Genomic DNA, 24,562 nt, shown 5'->3' on the forward strand with positions numbered 1-24,562 from the left:
TGAGGGAAAAGCATTTCAGAATTGAGTGGCTCACTCTGTAGTTTAATTGTGCTTCACTGTTACAAGTATTTCAAGCACTCTAATAAATTAAATATAATCTTGGGAGCCCTGATGAAACTTGACAATGAACAAACCTGGCAGGAAAAATGTTTAAGATGGAATATTAAAGAGTAAGGACCTTTAATTACTTATTTGGAGAGAACTCCTTTCATAATGTTATTCTCCATCCACTTTTATAGAGAACTACCCTCTATACACTTAGCAGGAGGTAGCATTGCTTCTGACTCCAGGCCAATACTACACAATTATCCGACAAGGACCACCCAATGCTACAGGTCACGACTGTGCTCCATCCAGGACTCAAACCTCCAGGATGCTCTTGGCTAGGAACAGGTTCAATTCCCAAAAAGAGTACCATGTGCCATCAAAGCAGCACTGGCTCTCTTGGCATAAAATCCAAGCTACTGATCTCATATGAAAACATAGGAATTGGCTTTTTTCCCCAAATATTCAAGAATACATTTGCACAAAACAATTTTGTGACGTAGCACTCCCTTTATATCACAGTTTATTAATGATTTCACAAACACACATGTTCAAAAACACTATTTCACAGGTTAAAATACAGATGGGCATCCATGCTTTTAACATTGTTTTTTGTTGTGTAGAGAATACCATTCTAAAATGTCCTTTTAGGCTAAAGATGGTCGTTAAATTTCTTATTGCCAACTTGGTAAGACTCCAAGACATGAGCGCATAATCTGATTGTTCTTCAACTAAAAGTAAACCAGCTGCAATGCCATCCAAATTGCAGAAACGGATTAATTAAGTGAGCATTTGATTAAACACCCCCGATGTCTTTATAAATCTATCAACAGGCTACAGAGATGCATCTCTGTCAGACTAAGAAAATAACTGGCAGGAGTCACAATCGGCAGGAGTGAACAAAAAAAAACAACAAGTTTACAGGTGAATGTTTGATTAATGGGATTTGTACACAGCAGATTAATATAAATGTCAAAGTAAGCAAGCCAGCTATAAATCAGGGCAAATCTTCTATTTATACAAAGTGGAGAGTACAACTGTCCTAGGTGAAGTCAAGAGTTTACCTCAGGAAAAGCTCCAGATGCTTCACTAAGGCCCTTAAGTTCTTTTCAGGAATGTGCATCTTCCCCAGGATCTCCGGAAGTTTCACTGAACCAAACATAAACAGACATTAATGGTTTAGACTACTGTACCATAAGGACCACTGTAATAAAATGAGAAAAAGGGATTTAGAAGACCAGAGTGCACCAATGAATTTACCATTCATGCGCACGTTATGAAGGCAGGTTCAACGCAGCGCATGATACGACAGGTTTCTCTAAAAAGGGAAAACAGGTTTCTTTTCCTTCTCAATCCCTCTGTAAATGGATGTTTATGATAAACATGCATATTGAATTTTGCATGAGAGCCAGTTGTTTTTTTGACAAGCTGTCTAGTGTTATCAGAGTGTGCATGGAGTCTCTGTGACCCTCCGTCTCTATTGTTTGAGGCCTCTGTTTCCGCAAGCTAAGTCAGAACCCTCTCTTGCAATTCAGATGCATGGGGCTTTTATGAACTATGGGTTTTTCACTCTCAGGTTTGCCAACTGGTTCATCAAGCTCGGTCTCTTAAGCGATGGTCGCTCACTCATCGACAGCTTTCCAAGCCTTCGCCGAGTCTTTCATCTGCTGGATTTGATCCCGACCACCTTCATTCAATATTCGCATTTCTATATGCAGGAGCATGCTTCCCCATTTTTCTAGCAAAAATGCCAGTTTTGATCTGTCTGGGGGAATGTTGTGCCAAATATCTTAGTTGTTTCCCCCCCCACCTTCTGTTCCTTTACGTTAAGCAAGAAACAAATGTTCACCTCAAGTTGTACAATAAAAGCCAAGCAGCACCTCAAAAAGACTACACAAGGTTTTTGTTTTTGTTCTGAAATGTAGAGAAAAAACACACACCAAACAGACGCAGCAGGTGCTGCGATCCATACACGTAGGATGGAGGAGGTGGCTGGTCACTCTGTGGATAGTTGTCAGGAGTCAGCTTCCAGCTTAGCACCTGAGTACAACAGAGAGACATGGCATTTCTCCATACAATGCTGCCTTAAGGGATGCACTTACCCACCTCACCTGCTGTGGTAACCTGCTGTTTCTCAAGCTGCTTTAAAATAGAAATGCTTACAGCACAGTGACGACATGAACGAAAGTGACAACGCTAAAGCTCTAGGATACTGAGAGAGCTTTTCTGCCTTATATTATTTGTACCGATTGTGTCTTTCACTTGTTGTATTATGCAGTGCAAAATACCATCTACCGCGGTCATCTGGGAAAAACAGGCCAAAACTGATCTGAAATGCTATCCAGGAATAGTATCTGCCCATAATAACAGGAGCAGAATAATATACAATTATCAAGAAGGGCCTTTTTGTAGGCAAATCTGATTTTGTCTTGAATTGCTGGAATGAATAGGTGAATATACAATACTCAATTAAAGGGATTGAAGATTTTCTGAAAATAAAAGTTTTGAGATGTTTGCACTAGGTGGGAAGCAAACAGAATTAATAATTGTAGTCCAGCGTTTATCTCTGTTATAACCAACACGATGAATTGTGTATTAAAAATTATAGCTTCTTACAAATCTTAAGTGCATCTAAACCAGAGCCTAACTGATGAACACTTCTTGACCAGCTGTGAAACTTAGTTTGCTTAGTTTTAGATATCTGTCAGAGGGATAGAAAAAAAAATCTTCTCAAGACTACACTCAACATAAGTTTATACTTTATTTAGCTAATCTTCTTCTGTAATGGTGATATTCACTCCACAAAGAAGACTCAAGAAGAGTCAAAGCCCTGAAGATTTTGAATGCACATCTTTGAATACCCTTGGTCTAAATACCTGGATATAGTAGTAGACCACTTAAATCACAGTCTCATACTGAACTACAACTTGTAGCTGTCAAGAATTAGAAGTATCGCTCTCCGATCACCAGTTACTGTACCACATCAACTCTCAGTTTATCTTGATAAACCATATTTTTTGTGTAGCATCAATTCTATGAAGCCACATAAGTACATAATTTCTAGATCGTATACACAGATGCTCTGTCAGTTTCTAAAATAATCATTAAAGCTTTAATTTAAAGATAAACAAATGTGTCTGATTGCACTAGCAAGAGTAAATCACTAACCTCATTCAGTTCGTTGTTTCTTCTGCTTTCCAGACCAGACAGCATTGAACTTCCTTCCTTGCTGGGCGTGAGAGTGAGAGGAGATGAGGAGCCGCTGTGAACAGGAGTTTCTGAGGGAGGAATGTCATCTGGTAAACACTGTGTTACTTCAAAAATAAAAGTATTTTAGTGCTCAATCTCAAAAGTTAACTGCAATTAACTGACAGCCGTTATATGCATCTACGTACAGTCTATGTTCATATTCACACTCATTTACATACTCACTGTACCTTGCAAAACATTTTTGCCCCCTTACAATTACATCCCATTTAGTTGAATAAGAACATTTGTTTGAAGTAAATATTCTTAAGTAAACCTCAAACTGAAGACTTAAAAGTTCAAATTAAAAACTAAGGATCAGTGCCTTGCTGTTTTTGCCGACACTTTATATACACGTGTAGCAGGCCTCTATATACTGCATGGATACATTTGAATATCTGAATACTCCTCAATGTTGAAAGATAATTGATAATTACAAAACTCTACACTGATCACTTCCCATGAACAGTAAATTTTGGCTGTATGTTTCTTTCTCAGCACACCCATGACACTAAACTTTGGGCTGGACTCGCAGGTAAGGGACACTTACTCTTCTCTATGTTCAGGAAGAACTTGGGCAGCGGTGCAGGCGTGTCTGTGTGGCGGCGCTTAGGCTGCGGGGAGGCACTGCTCTCCGACAGCCGGTCACCCCCGGAGGTGTGGCGCGTGGACCTGCGCAGGGAGTGCAGAGCCTCGGGCTCAGCTTTCTTGCGTTTGGGTGTGGAGACCTCGCCAGCTGGCTGCTGGCTGTCTGTGGACTGCGGCGTGGAGGGGTTCAAGGCAGGAGGGCTGGGGGAGCGCTCTTCCAGTGTCCTGCTGGGAGACACGACAGGTCAGCTAATCCCAGGTAAAGACAGCACCGTAGGCACATCTGGACCAGCAGTAACAGCACAATGTGTGGGTACCCCTGAGGGAGTCTACAGAAAGGGCAGCGAAGTATAAATATACAAGACAAGTACCTCTGCAAAGGAGAAGAAACATCTCCATAAACAAAGCCACACATTAAGAATAACACATTTTATTGTTGTTACAAGAAAAGCCTTGAACTAAGAATTACCAAATAACCTTATAGACAGAATTCTAGTCTCCTCTTGTGGGTAAGCATCCTCTTCCCAAAATATAACGTATACAGTATATAGTAACACGTATAAATGGTGCAATTATGTTAGTATACAGTGGGTGTCTTCACTGTCATCCATCACAATGTGGCTGAACTCCTTCAGGGTGATAAGATTTGAGTGAAAATAATAAAAATGGACACCTCCATAAATTATACAGCCACAAATTTGTATTCATCATAGTGTTGGTCAACATGAGCTTTCTCTCTGCTTTTTTCTTTGCAGCCAAACAAATACGTGCAGCTCTTTATATTCACAGGAATCTTCACATTTATTTAAGCAATTAATCAAACTGATCCCAGCAGATAGAAACTGACCCCCCCGAGAAACGGATGATTTGTGAAGTCAATATCTCACCAGCTCTTTGTCAATATCTCACCAGTGGTTAGGGAAAGGACATGTTCCCAACAGTTTTGTAAGCATACAAAAACCATTGTGAAGCAGACACACTAACACTTCACAATAAACCAAGGAGAACATGAAAAATTAATCGTAAAATATATTATTTTATGTTTGACATTTGTCAAACCACTGACACTTGTCAAAATAATAACGTATACAGTTTATGAAATGACATAACATTTTATAAAGTGGGTATCAGTATGAACTTTAAAATGATTAAGGGTCAAACTGAGTATCTCATCTTTGCATTTGGTAATGCATATGTGGTCTATATTTCTTCTCTGTATATTAAGTATGAACATTCTTAAAAAGTTTGTGATCATAAAAAGTAATTAAAAATGACTGGCAGGAGAGGGAAATTAATGCATAAACTGTGTATAAATTCCAATATGATTCCCATAATTCAACAATATGAAAAGCTTTTTTTAATTAAAAATGCAAATGAGAGCTAAAAAATAAAACGTGAAATGTGGGTGAATAATTCCTCATCTCCCTCACCAGGTAATGTCAGGTTCTACCTTGTATAAAACAATTCTCAGTTTGATGTCTTTGCAGATACTGAACCCCGGTCACAGTCTTACTCAACCCTTAACTGTAAAAAATACATTAAAAACTGCCACACAGTTATATTTAGTAAAGTTTACTAACAATTATTTGAAGAGTGACAAAATACACTTCACCTTTGGATATTGACTGAAACCTGTCGGGACAGCAGTTTTAAACAAATAGGCTTATACAATACACAATCAAAAAGAACAGAACTATCTTTTCATTCACTCTAGAGAACACAGCAATCTGATCCCTGAAGGGATCTGGACTGATTGCAATTCACTTTTCAGCAGAAAACGAACTTTTGTACAGTCATTGCAATGACTCGATTTCTCTTGATAGACATCTAAATAAAAACGTCTTAAATTAATTAAAAACACTATATTCACACTGGAAACTGGATTTAGAAACATCCGGAATAAACACTGCATGTGGACTTGAAATTTAACCAAAAGAAAACCGTCAACGTTTCCAAAACAGCTGGATGACATCATTGCGCCCAATAACGACAAAATGGGCCTAATGGCCTCCTTTCATTTGCAACCTTTCACCTGTTTCTAATAATTATTTATTCCTCTCTTATGAAGAAAGATGTGAAGACGGGGGTTTGAATTTAATCTTTTCTGTAGGGGGTTTAGACTTCCAAGTCACAAGCAGGGGTTTATGGCAGGAAAGGGGGTTAACTGATAAGGATTGCAGATGCCAGCTAGGAACCCCCCTGGGTGTAATGTTAAACTTACCATTTGCCCAGAACATCGTAAACTGGCCAAATACCATGAACCCCCCTCTTTACCATCATACCGAGTGACGTCAGAAACGGAGAAGAAAACACTATATAACCCAAAAGTTTGTAACAGTACGTTGAACAATACTTCGGTTTTGTTGTTTCTTGCGAGAAACAAGACTTCGGCTTTATTGTTCCTTGCATGCAATAAACTCATCTGTTTCACTTCATCTCGGGATCAAGAACCTTGTTTCTTCTGTTACAACAAATTTGGCGTAGTCGGCAGGATGCTCCAGAAGGCGCAGAACTTCCCATCGGCAGGAGAGACGGTCAGCGCGCACATAACTAAGAGGTAAGGACTCCTCTTTTATTTAAAAGTCCCGACTCTCTCTGACCGATTGGGAAATCTCTGCTCCCTGCGAGAATCGCCCGAGATGACGGAGTAAACGTGAGTTTCTGAATTCCTCTGGCCCGGGGAAGGCACCGGTGTATGTAATGGGTTGTTTGCTGTAAGCCCAGAATTTGGTCTGGCAGGGGTTCCGCGGTATTGTGTACAGGCGTTCGAAGCTGGTGTATGCCTTAATTGCGCGTGGAGTTTTGAACGGGTTTTGGACCCTTACCGTGAAGTCAGGACTGGTGTGGGTCTTAATTGCACCCGGAGTTCTGAGGGTCAGAACTGGTTTGGGTCTTAGTTGCACCCGGAGTTCTGATGCTCTGAATCGGTGTGGGCCTTAATTGCGCCCGGGGTTCTAGAGCAAGTGGTGCATTAAATGCACGTAGTTCAGGACTGGTGTGGGTCTTAGTTGCACCCGGAGTTCTGAAGGTCAGGACTGGTGTGGGTCTTAATTGCACCCGGAGTTCTGTGGCTCGGGATCGGTGTGGGCCTTAATTGCGCCCGGGGTTCTGGAGCTGAGTGGTGCATTAAATGCACGTATAATCCAGGATTGGTGTGGGCTTTAATTACGCCCGGGGTCCTGAGATTAGCTACGCCTTGATCGTGCACAGATTGGCGTGGCGTGGTTTTTTTTTGTTTTAAAGGAAGCAGGAGTGGAGGAGATATATGTATGTATGTTTTTGGTGTTTTCCTTGTTTGTGAAATACATATACACACGCACGACACTAACATAAACACACCTCATAATAAAAGAGCAAAGCATTAAGTAGCAGGATTTAAAGGACGTTGAGACCCGAGAATCGCCCTGATTGAGCTCAGTGCGTAAGTCCACCCCGGGGCAAAAGCAGCGATGCTGGCGTTCTGGGGATGGTGAATTACTGATCAAGAAAGGGGGTTTTCGAGGTCTCGTTTCTTACCTGTGAACAGTGCGGTGTAAGTCCTCTCTAAAGTCTCTGAGAGGTATTTAGATCCGGAGGTAACAGACGCCCTTGGCTGAATGAGTGCAGTAATGCACAGGTTTTTCCAAGTGAAAACATCCCCCTACTGAATGAGCTGTTACCTCACACACGACAAAAGTAAATCTTAAAGAGACTGAACATGTGCGCTAACTGATGGTTTGAGAAAGTGGTGGAAGGGTCCATTTAAATATCGGAAAAGTGTAAGTTGACGGAAAAGAAGGAGAAAAATATGGAAAAAGCTGAGTTTGTCAGAGGGAATTTGGGGCGAAGACGCCTGTAAAGAAAGCATATATGAGTATTGATTGGCAAAAGCACAAGCATGTAGCTCCCACCCTGGTGCACGGCCGGCACCAGTAGTGGCAGATACATGACGAAAAAAAAATAAATTGGGATGTGACTTAAAAGTGTGTTTACGGGGAAAATAAAAACCCGGAAGAAAATATACTTTACTCGCTACGAAAGAGTATAGGAAAAAAAAGCTAAAAGAGGCAGTACAGGAGAATGAGAAACGAATTAGGAATTAACTCCTGGTCACGCTGCACTGGGTAATGTGCTGCAGCCAGCGACTAAGTTATGTCCTGCTCTCCCACAGGGGAACAAACAGGCAGGAAACGAAAATAATTGGGATCAATTCCCTCAGTGGCCATATGGAGAAGGGGGGTCTGATTGGGATAACACTTGGTATGAGTGTGATAAAAACGGATCAGGGTCTCCCCTGTTAGAGGGAGGGCGCCCGCAGATCTGTACTCTCACTCGAAGTGGGAAAGGACTTGATGTAGCAGGGGCTGGTGCCGTTGATGACAGCGCCACTCTAACACTGTCTCGCACCCCGTCGAGGGGGTCTGCAATCGCACCTACCTTCCCTGATTTCCCCCATACGATCAAATCCAAAACCGTAAGATATTGACCGGTGGGCTAAAGTACCGCACCCGAAATTAGAAATGCAGCGAACCTGGAGTGCGCTTCAGGAATTAAAATGATTCATGTAGGAGTAAAACAAGAATACAGCACATTGTATTACGAAGAGAAAAATATATTCTCGATGTATATGTGTGTTTTATGAATTTGTGTGCCGGCATGTATGTGTGCAACTGTGAGTTTTGGTCTACTAAATGACGGTGTGAGTGTGTTTAGCCAGCGGGACTGGCTAGAGACGTAACTACAGAGACTTGACGAAAATCAACTTAAGGAGATTGGAAAATATAAGAGCGTCTGAAACGTATAAGTACAGTACAGGTGGACGTAAAAGTAGTTAAACAGTTTTTGTATTATTATAAATTGTAATTTATACAATTAGTTGCAATAGTGGAAACAATTTGGTTTTATTCGAATGTCTCGAAACCAGACATGCTGAAACGCTGTAGGTTTAGAATCGAGACTGGGGAGAATAACGTCTTGTGAGAAAATCTGTTTACCTAACGATTAGATCCTGTAAATCCCTTGTAGCCTCCCTAAGTCTGTCCCAGTCCAGTGGATAAAAATGTACTGTTAATGGAGTGTTGGTTTTTCTGTAGGGGATACTGGAGCACTACTGTCCTGCTTGTTTCACTCCTCTGTTCAACAGTGTACTATAGAGCAATGTATATGGGAAGATGGCAGGAGGCCACAGGAGTATTGGGACAGCAAGTTTTACTTGCCGAGTACCAGATTTTAATGGGTGGTTTGATCCCAGATCTATTGGGTTGAAATATTATGCATTACAAAGAATGACTATGCAGAACAGGGTATCACGTGGCTTCAACTGGCTGTGATCACTCAGTATGTTGATGGTATTCTGAGTGCTTCCCCTGACGAGGAAACCCACAAGTCTGAGTTGCTTCAGCTTTAGAGTGTCTAATAGAAGCAGTTATGATAAGGCCCTTTTGTGTCTAGCATTGTGGAATTTTAACAGGGCCTGGGTAATATGTTTTTTACAGGGTGAGCACAACTCTTAACAGATCTGCTTAAGGGGGGAGTGCAGTACAAGGACAAGATTGCCTTGGTTCCTGCAGCAAAAGCCGCCTTTAATAATTTGAAACAAGTTCTCTTACAGGTGCTGAGACTGGGGTTTCCTCAGAGGGATCAACCATTCCTTTGTATTATTGCAAGTAGCTGACAGAGGCCACCCAAGGAGCCCGCGAGCAGGTCCTGGAGGCGTGGGGACCACCACCTGAAGGAGGGCACAACCTCATCCCAGGAGAGTGGGTGTGGATCAGGAAATTTCCTTCACAGGTTCTCCAGCCCAGGTGGGACGGACCCTACCAGATCCTGTTGACAACCGAGTCTGCGGTTCGAGTGGAAGGAAAAGATCGCTGGATCCACGCGCCACACTGCCGACGAGCCTCATCCCCATTTACAGACCCAGAATGAAATCATTTCTGTCAATAATGATAATTGTTGCTGTAGAACTATGTTCCGCAGGGATTAATGATCATCTCTCCCACAAAGGAGAACATGGAATTAATTCCTTTTTAGGCCTCTCCTATCTGACAGCTAAGAAAACCAACCAAAGTGCCTGCTGGGTGTGTGCCGCATTACCCAAATATGTACAGGGAGGACTTCCTATGGGAGCCATTACTTGGCGTCGCGAGGAAGTCATAGGCATGATCATTTGGAGGGATAATTTAGGAGATTTTAATATGACAAACTATGGGGGGTTGCCATAACACGGCTTTAACCTGCACAACATTACAATATCTACAGGAGCGAGGCTTAGAGCCCACGAGTTTCACAGGCTCTTACGCTCCTAAATATAACAGAAGCCATACACCACCATACCTGACTCTCAATAAGGAACGTGAGGGAAACATATGTTTTCAGCACACTAATTGGTCTGCACTTGGTTGGATGGAGTCGTTGCAACCTTACCAGCGCTGCAAATATATCCACCTCTACCTCCCAAATTCCAGGATGGGATCGGCACACCCCACAATTCGGTATAAGTTTCTTATTTTCAGAGGCATGGGGAGCGCCAAACGGAACATATTTCATTTGTGGAAAACGAGCCTACCCATGGTTGCCAGCCCAGTGGTCTGGCTCATGTTATTTAGGATATGTGGTTCCTCATATCCGTGTTCAAACCCACACCCCCTTCGGACCTAACCACAGACCACAAAGAAAATTGGCTGATTGGGAATATTATTTAGGTATAATATTTCCACAAGCCGGCATGAACTTTCTGAGTCGAGAGTTAATTCAAATGGCCTCGACTTTAGAAGAATTAGCAAAGTCTACCTCATCTAGTCTGAAGGCTGTTAATGATGAGATGGTAGCCCTCAGAACAGTGGCCATGCAGAACCGACTAGCTTTAGATTATGTACTGGCGGCCCAAGGAGGAACTTGTGCAGTAATTGGCACTGAATGCTGCACATATATCCCTGATAATTCTGAGCACATCTCAGATCTGGCCCAACACATTTACAATGAGGGACAGAAATATCAGGACTATTATACTGAAAATTGGGGAATTGGGTTTTGGGTAAAGTCTGTGTTTGGGGCCTGGGGTGGAACCTTTTTATAGTGTTTATCTGTAGGAGTAGTATTGTTTATATGTATAATTGTAATCATCACGTGCACAAAAACATGTATCACATCTTGCCATAACCGTGGAACGTACAATGTCATGGCAATACATACCTGTTCGCCAAGAAAGGAAAGATCTGCCCTGACATTGTATGTATAAAAATAGGCTACACTGACGTATGCCATATTTTATAAGGGGGGAATGAAGAAAGATGTGAAGACGGGGGTTTGAATTTAATCTTTTCTGTAGGGGGTTTAGACTTCCAAGTCACAAGCAGGGGTTTATGGCAGGAAAGGGGGTTAACTGATAAGGATTGCAGATGCCAGCTAGGAACCCCCCTGGGTGTAATGTTAAACTGACCATTTGCCCAGAACATCGTAAACTGGCCAAATACCATGAACCCCCCTCTTTACCATCATACCGAGTGACGTCAGAAACGGAGAAGAAAACACTATATAACCCAAAAGTTTGTAACAGTACGTTGAACAATACTTCGGTTTTGTTGTTTCTTGCGAGAAACAAGACTTCGGCTTTATTGTTCCTTGCATGCAATAAACTCATCTGTTTCACTTCATCTCGGGATCAAGAACCTTGTTTCTTCTGTTACAACACTTAAAAAGTCAGACTTTAAATGCACCTCAGCACTGTGACATAGATTTTGTACCTGCTGGTAGTGGCTGAGCTCTCCTTTATGGGCAGAAAAAGCTTGGACGAGCTGACCTTCTTGAACTGAGCATGCTCATATGGATAAAGCAGAATCATTGGGAGCGTAAAATCGAATGTTATCCGCAAGCCGTCCACCATTTCTTTACAAAGCTCTTCACTTAAAGAGGAAAAAAAACATTAAGAATTTAGACTATACACGCATGCAAATGGCAAAGTCAGGTTCAGCTTACTAAGCGTTAAACATTTATTTGTTCAATAGAGGTGCCAGAGTGTGGCTTTATAAGTAACCTCTTGCAGTAAGAGGAGTTCTTACTGATGAGTTCCAAATTACAATTAAATAAGTATTGCGGATGTTTTTTAAAATAAAAAATAAGACCATTTTGGACAAAAAACTGCCCCAAAAAATAAATCTGACAAAAAGAACTCAAGGTAATGTTAATTATAAAGGTACTGTGAAAATAACTTGATATATAACAGATATATAGCTGGTTTAAAGCATGACTGAAAAGCAAAGTCAATGTTTATCAAGCACTATCCACTGGACTCCTGAATACTCAATATTCACGGAGATAAATTATGACATTGTCTCTTACAATTTGTCTTATTTTGTCTCTTGGGTCCCACAGCACTACAGTATAAACCTAATTAAAAGTCATGTTTTTCTATTTTACCAGCTTCTCTTAATTGAAGTCTTTAGATTTAGATTTGACAAGTCATCTTTTTCTAAAACCTAAAAAGATTTCATCTCAAATTACATTTTCGGTGACACTGAAAATCATACATACCAACAACTATACATTAAAGCACATGTGAAGAAAATATGCTTAGTTACTGAATCAAATAATTAAATATTCCTGCATCCAATCTGCTGCACCGAGTTCAACTTACTTCTTCTCCGGTGGGACATAATGAGGGTTGAGGTTCATCTGAGTAGCTGTCTGATGGTGGCGAGATCTTTCGTTGGCTGAAAAAGCTGCATTTATTGTAAAATGCTTTACATAGGACTCCAGGATGCTTACAATGTTCATCTGGCAAGGAAGTTTGACCAGCTATTAAATTAAAAAAAATAACAATTAAATAGAACAAAATACCAAAGTAAACTGAGCAAACAGATGAGGCTAAATACCATAAATATCAGTACAAAAAATCTCCAAACAGTTTTATACTAGGATTTGTAGAATTGTTTAGCACACAGGAGCCAGATGGCATGTAATGAGAACATCATAAAACTCCTAAGTAGTCCAGCAGTCCTGCCAGTGGTAGGAGAGACACACACCACAGGCTAGAATGATTAGGTATGCTCATTATGTGTACTCTCACATCATGCAGTACAAAGAAATGAGGACAGCAGTCTTCATTTCGCTTCAGTCAGTACGTCACCATAGTACTGTATATCCACATTTCACATGCTTCGCAAATCAAAGACTGATTCTTGCTGGTGATTTTGCTTTCCCTTATACATTAATTACATCTTGAATGTCACAAAAAAACTGATAAGGGACTCCAGACATGATTTGGCCAGGACACCACAAATCTTGTCTTTTGGGTGAGCAATGCACCTCCCAAGAAGTACACTATGAACCACAGCATCTAAGCTCTCTAGTAATTTTAGGTTCATGGGTGCCAACAGGGAGCAAAGCATAGGATTCTTAGTGCATGAAATGAAACTTTCAATAATTTATCTCCTACATAAATTTAGTTTGGTCATTTTTTACATAACACTTGCACATTACCTTACATAAATGTGTCAATGAACACCACTTTGCACATCACCTTAATAAATGTCAATAAAATAAAGGAGTACTTATGGTAACCCCTTAAACAAATTAGTATTGCAGTGATAGTACTCTGCAAAATATACTAGTAACGTTTCACCAAATAAGAAAGAGCAGCATTTTAAATACCTTAGAGCAGCATCAAAACAATCTCTAAATGCCAATAAGAGAAAATAAAAAGTCTTGCACAACTACTGTGATGTTATCTTTTTTGTGCAACACATATGGATAAATTCGGGAAATTAAAACTCTAATTTCTCTGTAGAAAGAGAAGATCTTCTGCTGTAGTATGACATCTTTAATGTGAATTCCTGATGTGCAAATAAAATAAACCTAAGGATGCAAAATACAATTAGTGAAAAGAATTATTCACAATGTCTGCATAATGGTTGCTTTTCTATGAAGGACCTTATGGTACCGTACTATAAACTCCAATCATCTAAGCTTTGTGCACGAAGCGGCAACATTTTAATACAAAAGTGCAATTATTGCCTTAGCGCACTGGAGATTAAAGGTGAGTTTAATGGGGGTGAAATTAAATTATCAAGAATTACTGCTACAATAAAGCCGTGAAACCTATGAGATCATCAAACTACACTGGCAGGCAGGGACATGCACTATTATCCAATTTCTTTTTCCCCAGCATGAAAATGGAATGTTATGAGCTCCCAAAACAACAATCAGAAGAGGAGGTTATTTTTGTACCGCAGACTTCAGCTTGCGTCTTCAAAGACTGCCAAATGTCAGACATTCTGTTCCGTACCTTCTTCCTTTTGTTAATGTAGTAGCAGTCATCTTCCAGTTTCTTCTTCAAAACCTCAGGGATTTCAATGTTTATTGCCTTGTCCTCAGTTTCCTTCTTTGGATGAGTTTCTTGTTCTTCTTTCTAAGGTAAAGAAGCAAAGCTAGCAAAGTTGGCAATTATGTGAAGAGATTTAACATTTCTGGAAATACATTTTATTGTATTTAAGATGCTCATATTTCCATAACATCCAGCTGTGTGTGCATTTTGATGTTCATGATTCACATTTTAGCATGTTTTTCACTAGGCACCTGGTTGACTTGGTTTCACTCGGCACCTTTTCTCTTACTGGCATCTTAATATTCCATAAAATGAACTAAAATTAAGTGACTAACCACTTAATGTAGGGCATAATTTTACCATTTCTGCAGTTTCTTCAATATCAGACTCCTCACTTTTCAATGATTCTACGTCCTCTGAATCGTCCTCGTCACTGTCTTCTGAAGAGGACGTTAAAGCTTAAGAAAACACAAAAAACATTTTGTAAAAATTTGCAATGGTTTGGAAGGAAAAACAAATATTTTGCAATGTGAGGGACTGGGTTGCAGCAATATGGCACCTCTATCACAAAGACCTAACCCTGGCATAGTGTTTCATCAGTCCTCAGGTGTGTTGACAACGTAAAAACAAAATCTAGTTATCATATGCTCTGTATACTCCTTTTCAGACGTGGGACACAGCAGGACGTCACAGTTGCAATGCTCATCTTCACACTGCCAATAAAACTGACGGATAAGATAAGATATTCTTTTTTCTTTGCATTGACAGCAAAATCCATCAATAGGAAGGAATGATATTCATTAAAATCACTAATGATGAGCAAAACTGTTAATGTGTGCAAAAACCAAACATGCTGAAACCAAATGTGTAAGAAATCCACAGACCTATTCTAAAAACATAAAAGATAAAAGGACACATCCATTATGCAACATATTGTGACACATGTGTAGGAAAGCAAATTCAACTTATAAAGACTGATTGGGCTGCTAGAATATTATCCTGTACAAAACTGAAATTACAAATTAAGTAATGCATATACCGTCTCCTTAGAAAATATGGCTTCCTCTATCTTGTAAAAATAGTAGCACATTACCACGAACTGTGTATTTTGGATTATAATTTATATGGCAATTCAAACATCTGTCCCTGTCTCTTCTACTAAAAGAAGTGTGCATCTGAGCAAACAGAAGACCCTATGAAAGGTTATAAATTAGAGGATGCCATTCGCGCCACATACTGGAGCCTGTTTGTTAGTAGCTAAATAATCCGAGGATCTCATCTAGCAGTTTCTTTATAAAACTGATGGTATCTGCCTGCTCAAGACTCCTACAAACCTTTCTGTACAAAGGTGTGCATCCTGTCCCAAGTTTAAAATTTGTTCTCTGAATAAACTGCTTATTAAAAATTAAAACAAATTTCATATTTATTCTGCGACTGATCTAAATAAGAAGCTTCTAAGTGACTGGTAGCACTCTGATCAAAAGATAACCGACAATGCATTTACGCAGGGTAGTCTTTGAAGTACAACATTAGTTTAAGACATTAAGTATAATAATAATTATTAATTGCTTACACTTATATAGCGCTTTTCTGGACACTCCACTCAAAGCGCTTTACAGGTAATGGGGACTCCCCTCCACCACCACCAATGTGTAGCCCCACCTGGATGATGCGACGGCAGCCATGGTGTAAGGGCCAATGGGAAATTTGGCCAGGACGCCGGGGTTACACCCCTACTCTTTTACCTGGATGGGAGACCTCCTGGGAAAAACTAAGGTTGCTGCTGGAAGAGGTGTTAGTGGGGCCAGCAGGGGGCGCTCATCCTGCGGTCCATGTGGGTCCTAATGCCCCAGTATAGTGATGGGGACACTATACTGTAAACAGGCACCGTCCTTCGGATGAGACATAAAACTGAGGTCCTGACTCTCTGTGGTCATTAAAAATCCCAGGGCGTTTCTCGAAAAGAGTAGGGGTGTAACCCCGGCGTCCTGGCCAAATTTCCCATTGGCCCTTACCAATCATGGCCTCCTAATAATCCCAATCTATGAATTGGCCACATTACTCTGCTCTCCTCCTCACTGATAGCTGATGTGTGGTGAGCGTTCTGGCGAACTTTGGCTGCTGTCGCATCATCCAGGTGGATGCTGCACATTGGTGGTGGTGGAGGGGAGTCCCCATTACCTGTAAAGCGCTTTGAGTGGAGTGTCCAGAAAAGCGCTATGCATTCATTGCTTGATTGTGATGAGCTCCAGCTTTCCTGTCACCCTGAATTGGATGAAGCAATTACAAAAAAAATGGATGGATGGATTAATGTTATGCACATTTATGCATTTTGTATTGCAGAGCTATGCACGACCAATTTACCTTAACTAAGAGAGGGCTGTCAGGAATATAAACAATACACCTCTTTAAAAAACAAAGTTAATTTCTCAGACATCACTTATTTCAAAAATAAAATCCATCTTCCTACATTCACATGCAATTAAATATTAATTCTCTCAAGCAAATACTGAGTTTTTATATACTTATATAGTGCTTTTTATGAAGTCTGTGGATCATGTTACTGATTAAATGTTTGTCGTGTCATTTTCATTGATTATTCACAAGTGATGGATACTCTTCAGTGACTTTGACTGTTGTATAAGCATTAAATCATCTGGTTAATGAAAATCGAATGTGCTCAAGTGATGAGTTGGATTAGCTTGTTGAATGAAAAGAAAGAAAAACAGAAAGATACTGATATGCCTCATTTGTCAGCAAGACATCACAGGCTTCTTCTATTAGCATGTTGGAAGCTGGCCTGTTAGCACCCTGTTGCTCGCCAACTGCCAGCAATTTCTAACCTGGCAAGATGTGAAGTCTGTTAATGGTGGACAACTATCTGGGAGTCCTTAAATTACATCACCTTGACAAGACCAAAGAATAGGTCTGAGAAGGATAGTGTGGGATGAAAGTCTAGTTCCTGGAGAACTCCAATTGTAATGCGTCACAACAACGTGGCTGCATGGAGCTAGACTGATCAAGTCCTGGGACTCCCTTGCTGCCCTTCTTGTGGGTTCAGCCTTACATGACAACAGTTCAACAGGATCATGCATGCTGCTTGTGTAAAAATAAAAAAAAATTAAAAAGAATTTCCTCCCAGAATCTTACGGGAGACATATGTTATAGCTGCTCTATCCTCCTAATTTGAGCACCATTGAACATGTGTGCGGTGAGCTGGGATGACAAACCATTCAGGGCTCATAGACAGGTGAACTGGCACATGCTTGTCTAGTCTGCACAAGAGGAATGGAAAAGAAGCTCACAAGACAACCTATAACACTACGCCTGGCACAGATATACAGCTTGCATGTTTCTATTGTCTTGTGACTTTCATTTGTTAAGAACAAAACCTACTATGTAAAATAATCCAAGACATTTTCTAGATAACAAGAACAAGTCAATCTGTTGCAGTTCTAAGCTATGTATTTTTTCTCAGTATATGACAAGTGCATAGAATTTTAATGCTCTGACAATGCCACCATAAAATTCTGAATTTAACAATCAATAGAGAATAAACAACACTATTTATTAGGATAAAAAGCAGACTTTAAATTCAGTGGTGGTGTATTGTATTTATGACCATGAGTACAACAATCCTATCAGCTAAGTACTTCTAATATAAAACCATGAAGATGTTTCAGATGCCGATATTCCTTTACCAATATTCCTACCAGTTACCTACTTTTGCCAATTATCAAAGGAAATGAATTTTTAACAAATGTAAGACTTCACTCTAAATATCTACCATGACAAAACACCTTCCAGAACCCCTGGCCAATAAAATGACCAACAGTGGGAAGCAGTCATTAGGACCTGGGACTGGAAGGTCAAGGGTTCAAAGTTCAGTAAATTACTTCCCTCCAGAAGGGTACTCTCCCAGACCATCACTAAAAATGTTTCTCAAGACAAAAATCTCAAGTCAATAGGTTTCTGTCACACAGGTAAAAACACTGCACGGTTATCTTTTATTTTAGACAAATTATTCTTCTGTTGTTTAAAAATGGGTTTAAGTTTCTGCTGCTGTTACCAAAATTACTTTCAAAAGGACAAAATCAGAAAATAAATCGTCATTGTGAGGTTAGCATAGTATCATTATACGTGTTTGCATATTCTTTATGGGCAAACAGACAACCTCTGCCTGTCAAAGCTGCTGTTCCATTTATCAACAAAATCACCTACATAATTTTTCTCACATTTTGTTTTAGTACAATATCACATATAATGGTATCTTTAAAGCAAGTAAAAATGAAAAGCTAACCAAAAATGTCTTAAATAATAAAAAAAAAACTTTTAAATCTGCGGACAGGAGAGCTTGACCAGCATGTGTTTACTGGATGTGTGGACAGCAAGTTATTCCAAAGCCTTTACCGCAGAAAGGCAAACATCTCCCAGTTAAATGACAGTTAAATGACTCCTCTGCAGGCTGTCTGTAAACGGATTACACCTTCAAGACCATTACATGGTCAGTCAAACCATGAACGCCAAGCCTTTAGAAGACTTACAATTATCGTCATTTTCTTCTTTTTCGTCTTCAGGAAGGGTTTTTAACACCGAGTCAACACCTGGAAGACGACAGCGTCGCTTCTTCCATCCCTTTCTCCTCCTGAAAGAGACAAACAGCTTTAAGTAACCTACCTGAACGCTACACAGTACATAGCAGTACCCACCGAAAAACACTTCAGGGCACAGGCTATTCACAGAGCTATCCTTCAGGCTGTACATGGACTAGGCTGATCCTGATACATTACTAAAACTGAGAATGAGCAGAATGATTTGTTTCAATACTCAATGCCTTACACAACGGGGAAAGTAAACATCACATTGACTAGATTAGTTATTTCACTTTATTACACTTTTTATAAACATATATTTTAGTAGAAAACAAATACACGAGTGTGAACAGACCCTGTATCTGGTTATCTGAAACTAATTATTTGCAAGCACAACACACAGAGAAGACAGTGACTTCCATTGGTGAAGTGACCTTGCTGTGTCTTTGCGCCTAGTACAAACACACTATCAGATTCCATCTGACATCTACTACACCAGGGTCAATCCCTACAGCTAAACAGAAGTATCACTGAATAAAACTGTATACATCACTACACAATTTTATGGAAACCTCAAAACAGAATGACATCCATTTTAACATTGTACAAACATTAACAATTACATTTTCTAGGTTAGCATTTCATAGCAAGCACAGTCTATTTTATTACAGGGTTTTCTTACATGCGAGCCACAGCTTTTCGTGCCAGTTTACGCTGTAATCGGCGGTTTTCATCCGTGTCACGCAGAACATGGTCCTCTGCTGCCCATCTATCCCAGCTGGAAGTGAAAGAGCACGATTCATTACTACTGGGGATTATCTGTCTGAGGTGTCCTTTTCAGTAGAATTACCATGTGTGCTTAGACTGAAGCCTTCGCCATAAATACACTATGAACCGCACACAAAAAAATTTCTTTCATACCACATTACAGCAAAGAAAGACACCTGATATTTGCACAAAATGCTGGACAAGAAATGATTTATCCCCATTTTTGACTAAAGGATGCAGTTTCATTTTCCATAAATTAAAGGGTTAGTGGGCAGATTTGCATGGTGTCAAGTAACCCGAGAAAACACACAGTTTCATTTATTTTCTGATACTGATGCGACAGCCAAACCACAGAAATGTGGACAGAAATCATTCAGTTTTCACAATCTGTTTATTGCATTAGAATTTATAAGCGATTCAATAAGACGAAGAGCTGTTTATCGAATAAATTGATAACAATAGCAGCACTAAATAATAGTACAAATGATGAAAGATTATAAGAACAAAGAATATTCCTGATAAACTTGCAGGATATTTTTAAATGGTTAAAAACCTAAGAGTTACAAGAAAGAGGAGGCCATTCTTTCAATTTGGCTCTTTTTTTTACAATAACAAAGTCAAATATTATGTCTGTCGATTCATCTGAAGTTGTTTATTTCAGTATCCTAACTATCCCTGCTGCAAATAAACCAGAGCTATACACAACTTTCAGATATTTCAAAACGGGGTACTGCAACAATAAAACATGCAGGAACAGAAGTTTTCATAAATTAGTAGCATACATTTTGATATTTAAATAGATGTGACAATTTTATCATTTCAAAATTAAATGTACTAACCTGCTTACATATAGATTTCTTGGAATACACAGCTAAATGTACAAACACAAATTATTTATATCAGTAACTAACAGTTGGGGGATACCAGCTGCACAGGATTCTACTTTGAAATAAAATGCACTTACCTTCGGTTCCAACCGTTAAAATGAATCAGATACTCTGGGACCTTTCTTCCCCTTTCATCTTTCCCAACAACAACATCAACAACCTAAAACAGAGATTCACTTGAAATAGCATACTAAATATTGATTTAAATCACAAGAAAGAAACTTAAACAGTACTTTATGGTATAGTGATCAATAATGGATGTTTTTTCTGGTGATCCTGAATTGGCAGCTTGGTGACCAGGAATAGGTACCTATACTGCAGGTAGGAGGTGCAGTGTTTTGGATGAAACATAAAACTTAGATCCAGTGGCACTGTTGGAAAAAGTAGGGACGTCAGCCCCATGCATATCAGCTGAATTCTGCTACCTCTTCTTAGGCCCTCCTTAATTCAAATGATCTCCCTTTCCCACCAAATGTATTGTGATTTTTTTCTTAAATGTTATTAAACATCAAAGAACACAAAGGAGAAAGGGTATCCACCCGCACAGGTGGATACTAATTATTGTATGACGTAGTATATGTAAATTGCTCTCTAGAATCAATTCGGATTAAACGCACATGCAATTAATTTGCATTAATGACCCCACTACTTGTACGGGTGTTGGCAGCTAACAGATCCAAGGACCTTATTGAGCCATTTTTTTAACAGAAATCACGGTAAAAATAGTTTTTGCAGTTTGATCCAGTAATTGATTTTTGTAAATCAATGTAACAATGATAACCTCCAAAATTACACTGCAAAAAGCAAGCGGATTGAACAAACGTACTTTCAATACATACGCAAGCACTACGTCCTAGCTACTTGGACAATCTTTCAAAACCAAAAAAGGTTTAATGTTTTTCTTCAATACAAAATAGACAACAACTAAGCTGTGTAAAATATGCCGTTTGAAAATAGGGCGGGGAACTACAATGTAGGCACTTTATTCCCAAGACAGTACATATGTGGGTATTTAAATAAGATGAAACGCAGACAGCTACTCATAATAAGGAAAGGAGAAACCTGACTAAAACCCGTTCTTCCGCAACTCAAATATGTCTGTGCATAAAATGCAGGTGAACATTTTGGAATTGGGACTAGCTGCCGAAACTGGAACTGAGGACCCTGACACACGAGGGTCTGAATCTCAGCTGTAACAAAAGTAACCAAGCGATCAAGATGGGCCGGATGTCTCCCAGTCATGTGCAACCTCTCTCCGGTTCTTCTCTCAAACCATACAATGACTACAGCTTTTTATTGAGCCGGCCAACCCACACGTTCACATAACATGTTCGGTTACGGCCTCCTACATGCAGGCAGGCCTCAGCCGGAATGCTAACAGTATTTTTTAAATATATTACACACCTCCTTCTCATCAGTAAAATAAATATGTCCCAACACTGAGTTAAAAATAAATTAGGAAACGTAGACGCTACAAAGTAATCCGTTTCCTGGAAACATGCATTGCAGTAACTCGCCAACTCGAGGACATCGGAACAAATCCCAATAAATCGACTTCAACAATAATAAAAAGAATAAATTAAAAATCCAGAGTGCATAAACTGGCGGAGGGACCAGCATAAACTGACTCATTCCCAATTCCTGCTCGGTAAAGCAATACAAGGCTCTTTACCTTTGCATCATAAAGCACCTTGGCCTTTGTGGGGTCTGGTTCGAAACAGAGGACTTTCTCTCCTTTGTGAAATTTAAATTTCATTCCCCGAGAGTTCATTTGTTCATCATGGCGAGCAGGAGAGGAGGAATCTGGACCCCCGCTCCTTAACCCGTTCCGCGCCGCGCCTTATCAAATGAATCCTGCTCACGAAAGCGGGAAATACAGTCAGGATACGGCTAAGCAATTGGAAACGCGCTACAAGATAGAAGGACTGATCCTACCAGGCCACCGTAGCGCAGCAAGCGTTCTAGTCAGGCACTCGCTCAAGGCAACCCTGTAAACGGAAACCGGGAGTATGGGGTCTTGTTTTGTTATCGAGGCATGCTGGGCAATGTTGTTTTCAACAATGGATTTGTAGATTAGCATTGTGTTTCAAATGCCCATTTTGCAGGACTGAAATTATTCACTGATTATATGACATTTAATATATGTTTAAAGTAAGTATCTTGTAGACTACTAAATTAAAGTACTAATGGTACAAGCAGGGTAATAATAATAATAATAATAATAATAATAATAATTGCTTACACTTATATAGAGCTTTTCTGGACACTCCACTCAAAGCGCTTTACAGGTAATGGGGACTCCCCTCCACCACCACCAATGTGCAGCATCCACCTGGATGATGCGACGGCAGCCACAGTGCGCCAGAACGCTCACCACACATCAGCTATCAGTGGGGAGGAGAGCAGAATAATGAAGCCAATTCATAGATGGGGATCATTAGGAGGCCATGATTGGTAAGGGCCAATGGGAAATTTGACCAGGACACTGGGGTTACACCCCTACTCTTTTCAAGAAAAACCCTGGGATTTTTAATGACCACAGAGAGTCAGAACCTTGGTTTTACATCTCATCTGAAGGACAGTGCATGTTTACAGTATAGTGTCCCCACCAATATACTGGGGCATTAGGACCCACATGGACCACAGGGTGAGCACCCCCTGTTGGCTCCACTAACACCTCTTCCAGCAGCAACCTTAGTTTTCCCCAGGAGGTCTCTCATCCAGGTACTGACCAGGCTCACGCCCACTTAGCTTCAGTGTGTTGCCAGTTGTGAGTTGTGAGTTGCAGGGTGATATCACAGGGTATCCTTTTATGCAAAAATGTAGTTCTACAACATACATGAAAATTGAGCAAAAACATTCTAACGCCATTATCCCTGGGATACTTTGTGTGATTTAATTGCTTTACAGTTGCAAAACCTTTCTTACAGTATCAGGAACAGAAAGTTGTACTTGTCAGACTGTTTCCACATCCACTTTTTCTGTAAAGTTTAACTCGTTTTGTTAGAGCTAACCATGATACCACTCTGCTGTCGATTATAACTAAAGCAAAACTCATAAAAAATAAATTGCCTCTATGTCAGATACTGTATAATATCATTATATCTTACCACTTAAGCAATAAAGAGAGTAAATAAGAATTACAACACATGACTAAGACTTCATAAGTCAGATAGTTATTTGCAGTCAAATGTGTCTCTCTCTTTTTAGCTCAAAACAAAAGCTCCAGCCAGACATTGTGCTCTGTACAGCAGTTGTGGTGTACGAATTGACAGAGATGCTGAACCAATACTGCCTGGAGAGCCTGCACACTTCACTCTGAGCAGTTTCCAGCCAAACGGAGTCTGAAGAAAGCATATCTGTGCCCAAGCAATTCTTCACTGCCTCACTATTTTTCAGATTGCCCCATCTTCTGTCACACTCTGTATGATCAACGTGCCACATGCAGTGGTGCAAAGTGCTTTCTATCCCGTTTGATAGTAGTTCATTGAACCAAAGATGTCATCCTGTCATTTCTTGAAGGAAACCAGGGTATCAGTTTCAACAACATGGCTGGGCAGCTTGTTCCACACTCCCACAGCCCTTTGGGTAAAGAAGTTTTTTCTCTCTTTTTCTCAGGTTTAAATGTCCCTTATTTATATAAATCTACATACATTTAGGGTACGTGGTTTCCTCTTCTTCTATCAAATTCTATCAAAAGTGTTTCACTGTTCATTCTAAAGAAATCGGCTTGGTTGACACTGTCAGTATCTTTAAGAAAATGTTTCAATGTTCATATCAGGTCTTTCTGTAATGTTCTTTGTTCAAGACTAACCAGGTTCTGTTCCTGCATCCTGTCAGCGTAGGACTAAAGGCCTGGAATGTACAGTATCTCTTCTGTGCACAGAGTCCAGAGATGTCAATGATTTTATTTCTGTGCTTTTAAATATATATATATCCTAACATTTTGTTTGCTTTTTTATTGCTTTTCCTTAGATGTAAATGACAAGTCTTTTTCATAAATAGCCCCTTCCAGCCTGATGTCTTCTATGTTGTATTTATAATTTGTTTTTGCTATGCACATGCTGCTGTTGTCTATAGCAGAAAATTGAAAAGCAGAACTTTTCAACATTGATAGTCAACTGTCGGGTGTT

At 39.9% G+C, this 24,562-nt stretch overlaps 1 protein-coding gene across 3 annotated transcripts in view; it reads right to left on the minus strand.

Moving 5' to 3' along the window:
• LOC148676625 (MSL complex subunit 3-like) overlaps positions 1-22,367 on the minus strand; it is a 32,125-nt gene extending 9,758 nt beyond the window's left edge. Inside the window, exons 1-12 of one of the 3 annotated variants that reach the window (XM_088609847.1) lie at positions 22,102-22,367; positions 20,507-20,589; positions 19,457-19,552; positions 18,727-18,827; positions 14,543-14,640; positions 14,144-14,266; positions 12,494-12,654; positions 11,604-11,762; positions 3,842-4,107; positions 3,214-3,323; positions 1,986-2,085; positions 1,110-1,194 (exon numbers count right to left, since the gene is read on the minus strand). In XM_088609847.1, the coding sequence (XP_088465973.1) occupies positions 1,110-1,194; positions 1,986-2,085; positions 3,214-3,323; positions 3,842-4,107; positions 11,604-11,762; positions 12,494-12,654; positions 14,144-14,266; positions 14,543-14,640; positions 18,727-18,827; positions 19,457-19,552; positions 20,507-20,589; positions 22,102-22,200 (1,481 nt within the window). In that variant the 5' untranslated portion in view covers positions 22,201-22,367. The remainder of the gene's footprint in view (positions 1-1,109; positions 1,195-1,985; positions 2,086-3,213; positions 3,324-3,841; positions 4,108-11,603; positions 11,763-12,493; positions 12,655-14,143; positions 14,267-14,542; positions 14,641-18,726; positions 18,828-19,456; positions 19,553-20,506; positions 20,590-22,101) is intronic. The other 2 variants (XM_088609839.1, XM_088609831.1) reach the window with 2 other exon arrangements.
• Positions 22,368-24,562: the final 2,195 nt, after the last annotated feature.

Source organism: Lepisosteus platostomus, chromosome 2, assembly GCF_059453375.1.
Source record: "Lepisosteus platostomus isolate fLepPlt1 chromosome 2, fLepPlt1.hap1, whole genome shotgun sequence".
Classification (NCBI taxonomy): domain Eukaryota; kingdom Metazoa; phylum Chordata; class Actinopteri; order Semionotiformes; family Lepisosteidae; genus Lepisosteus; species Lepisosteus platostomus.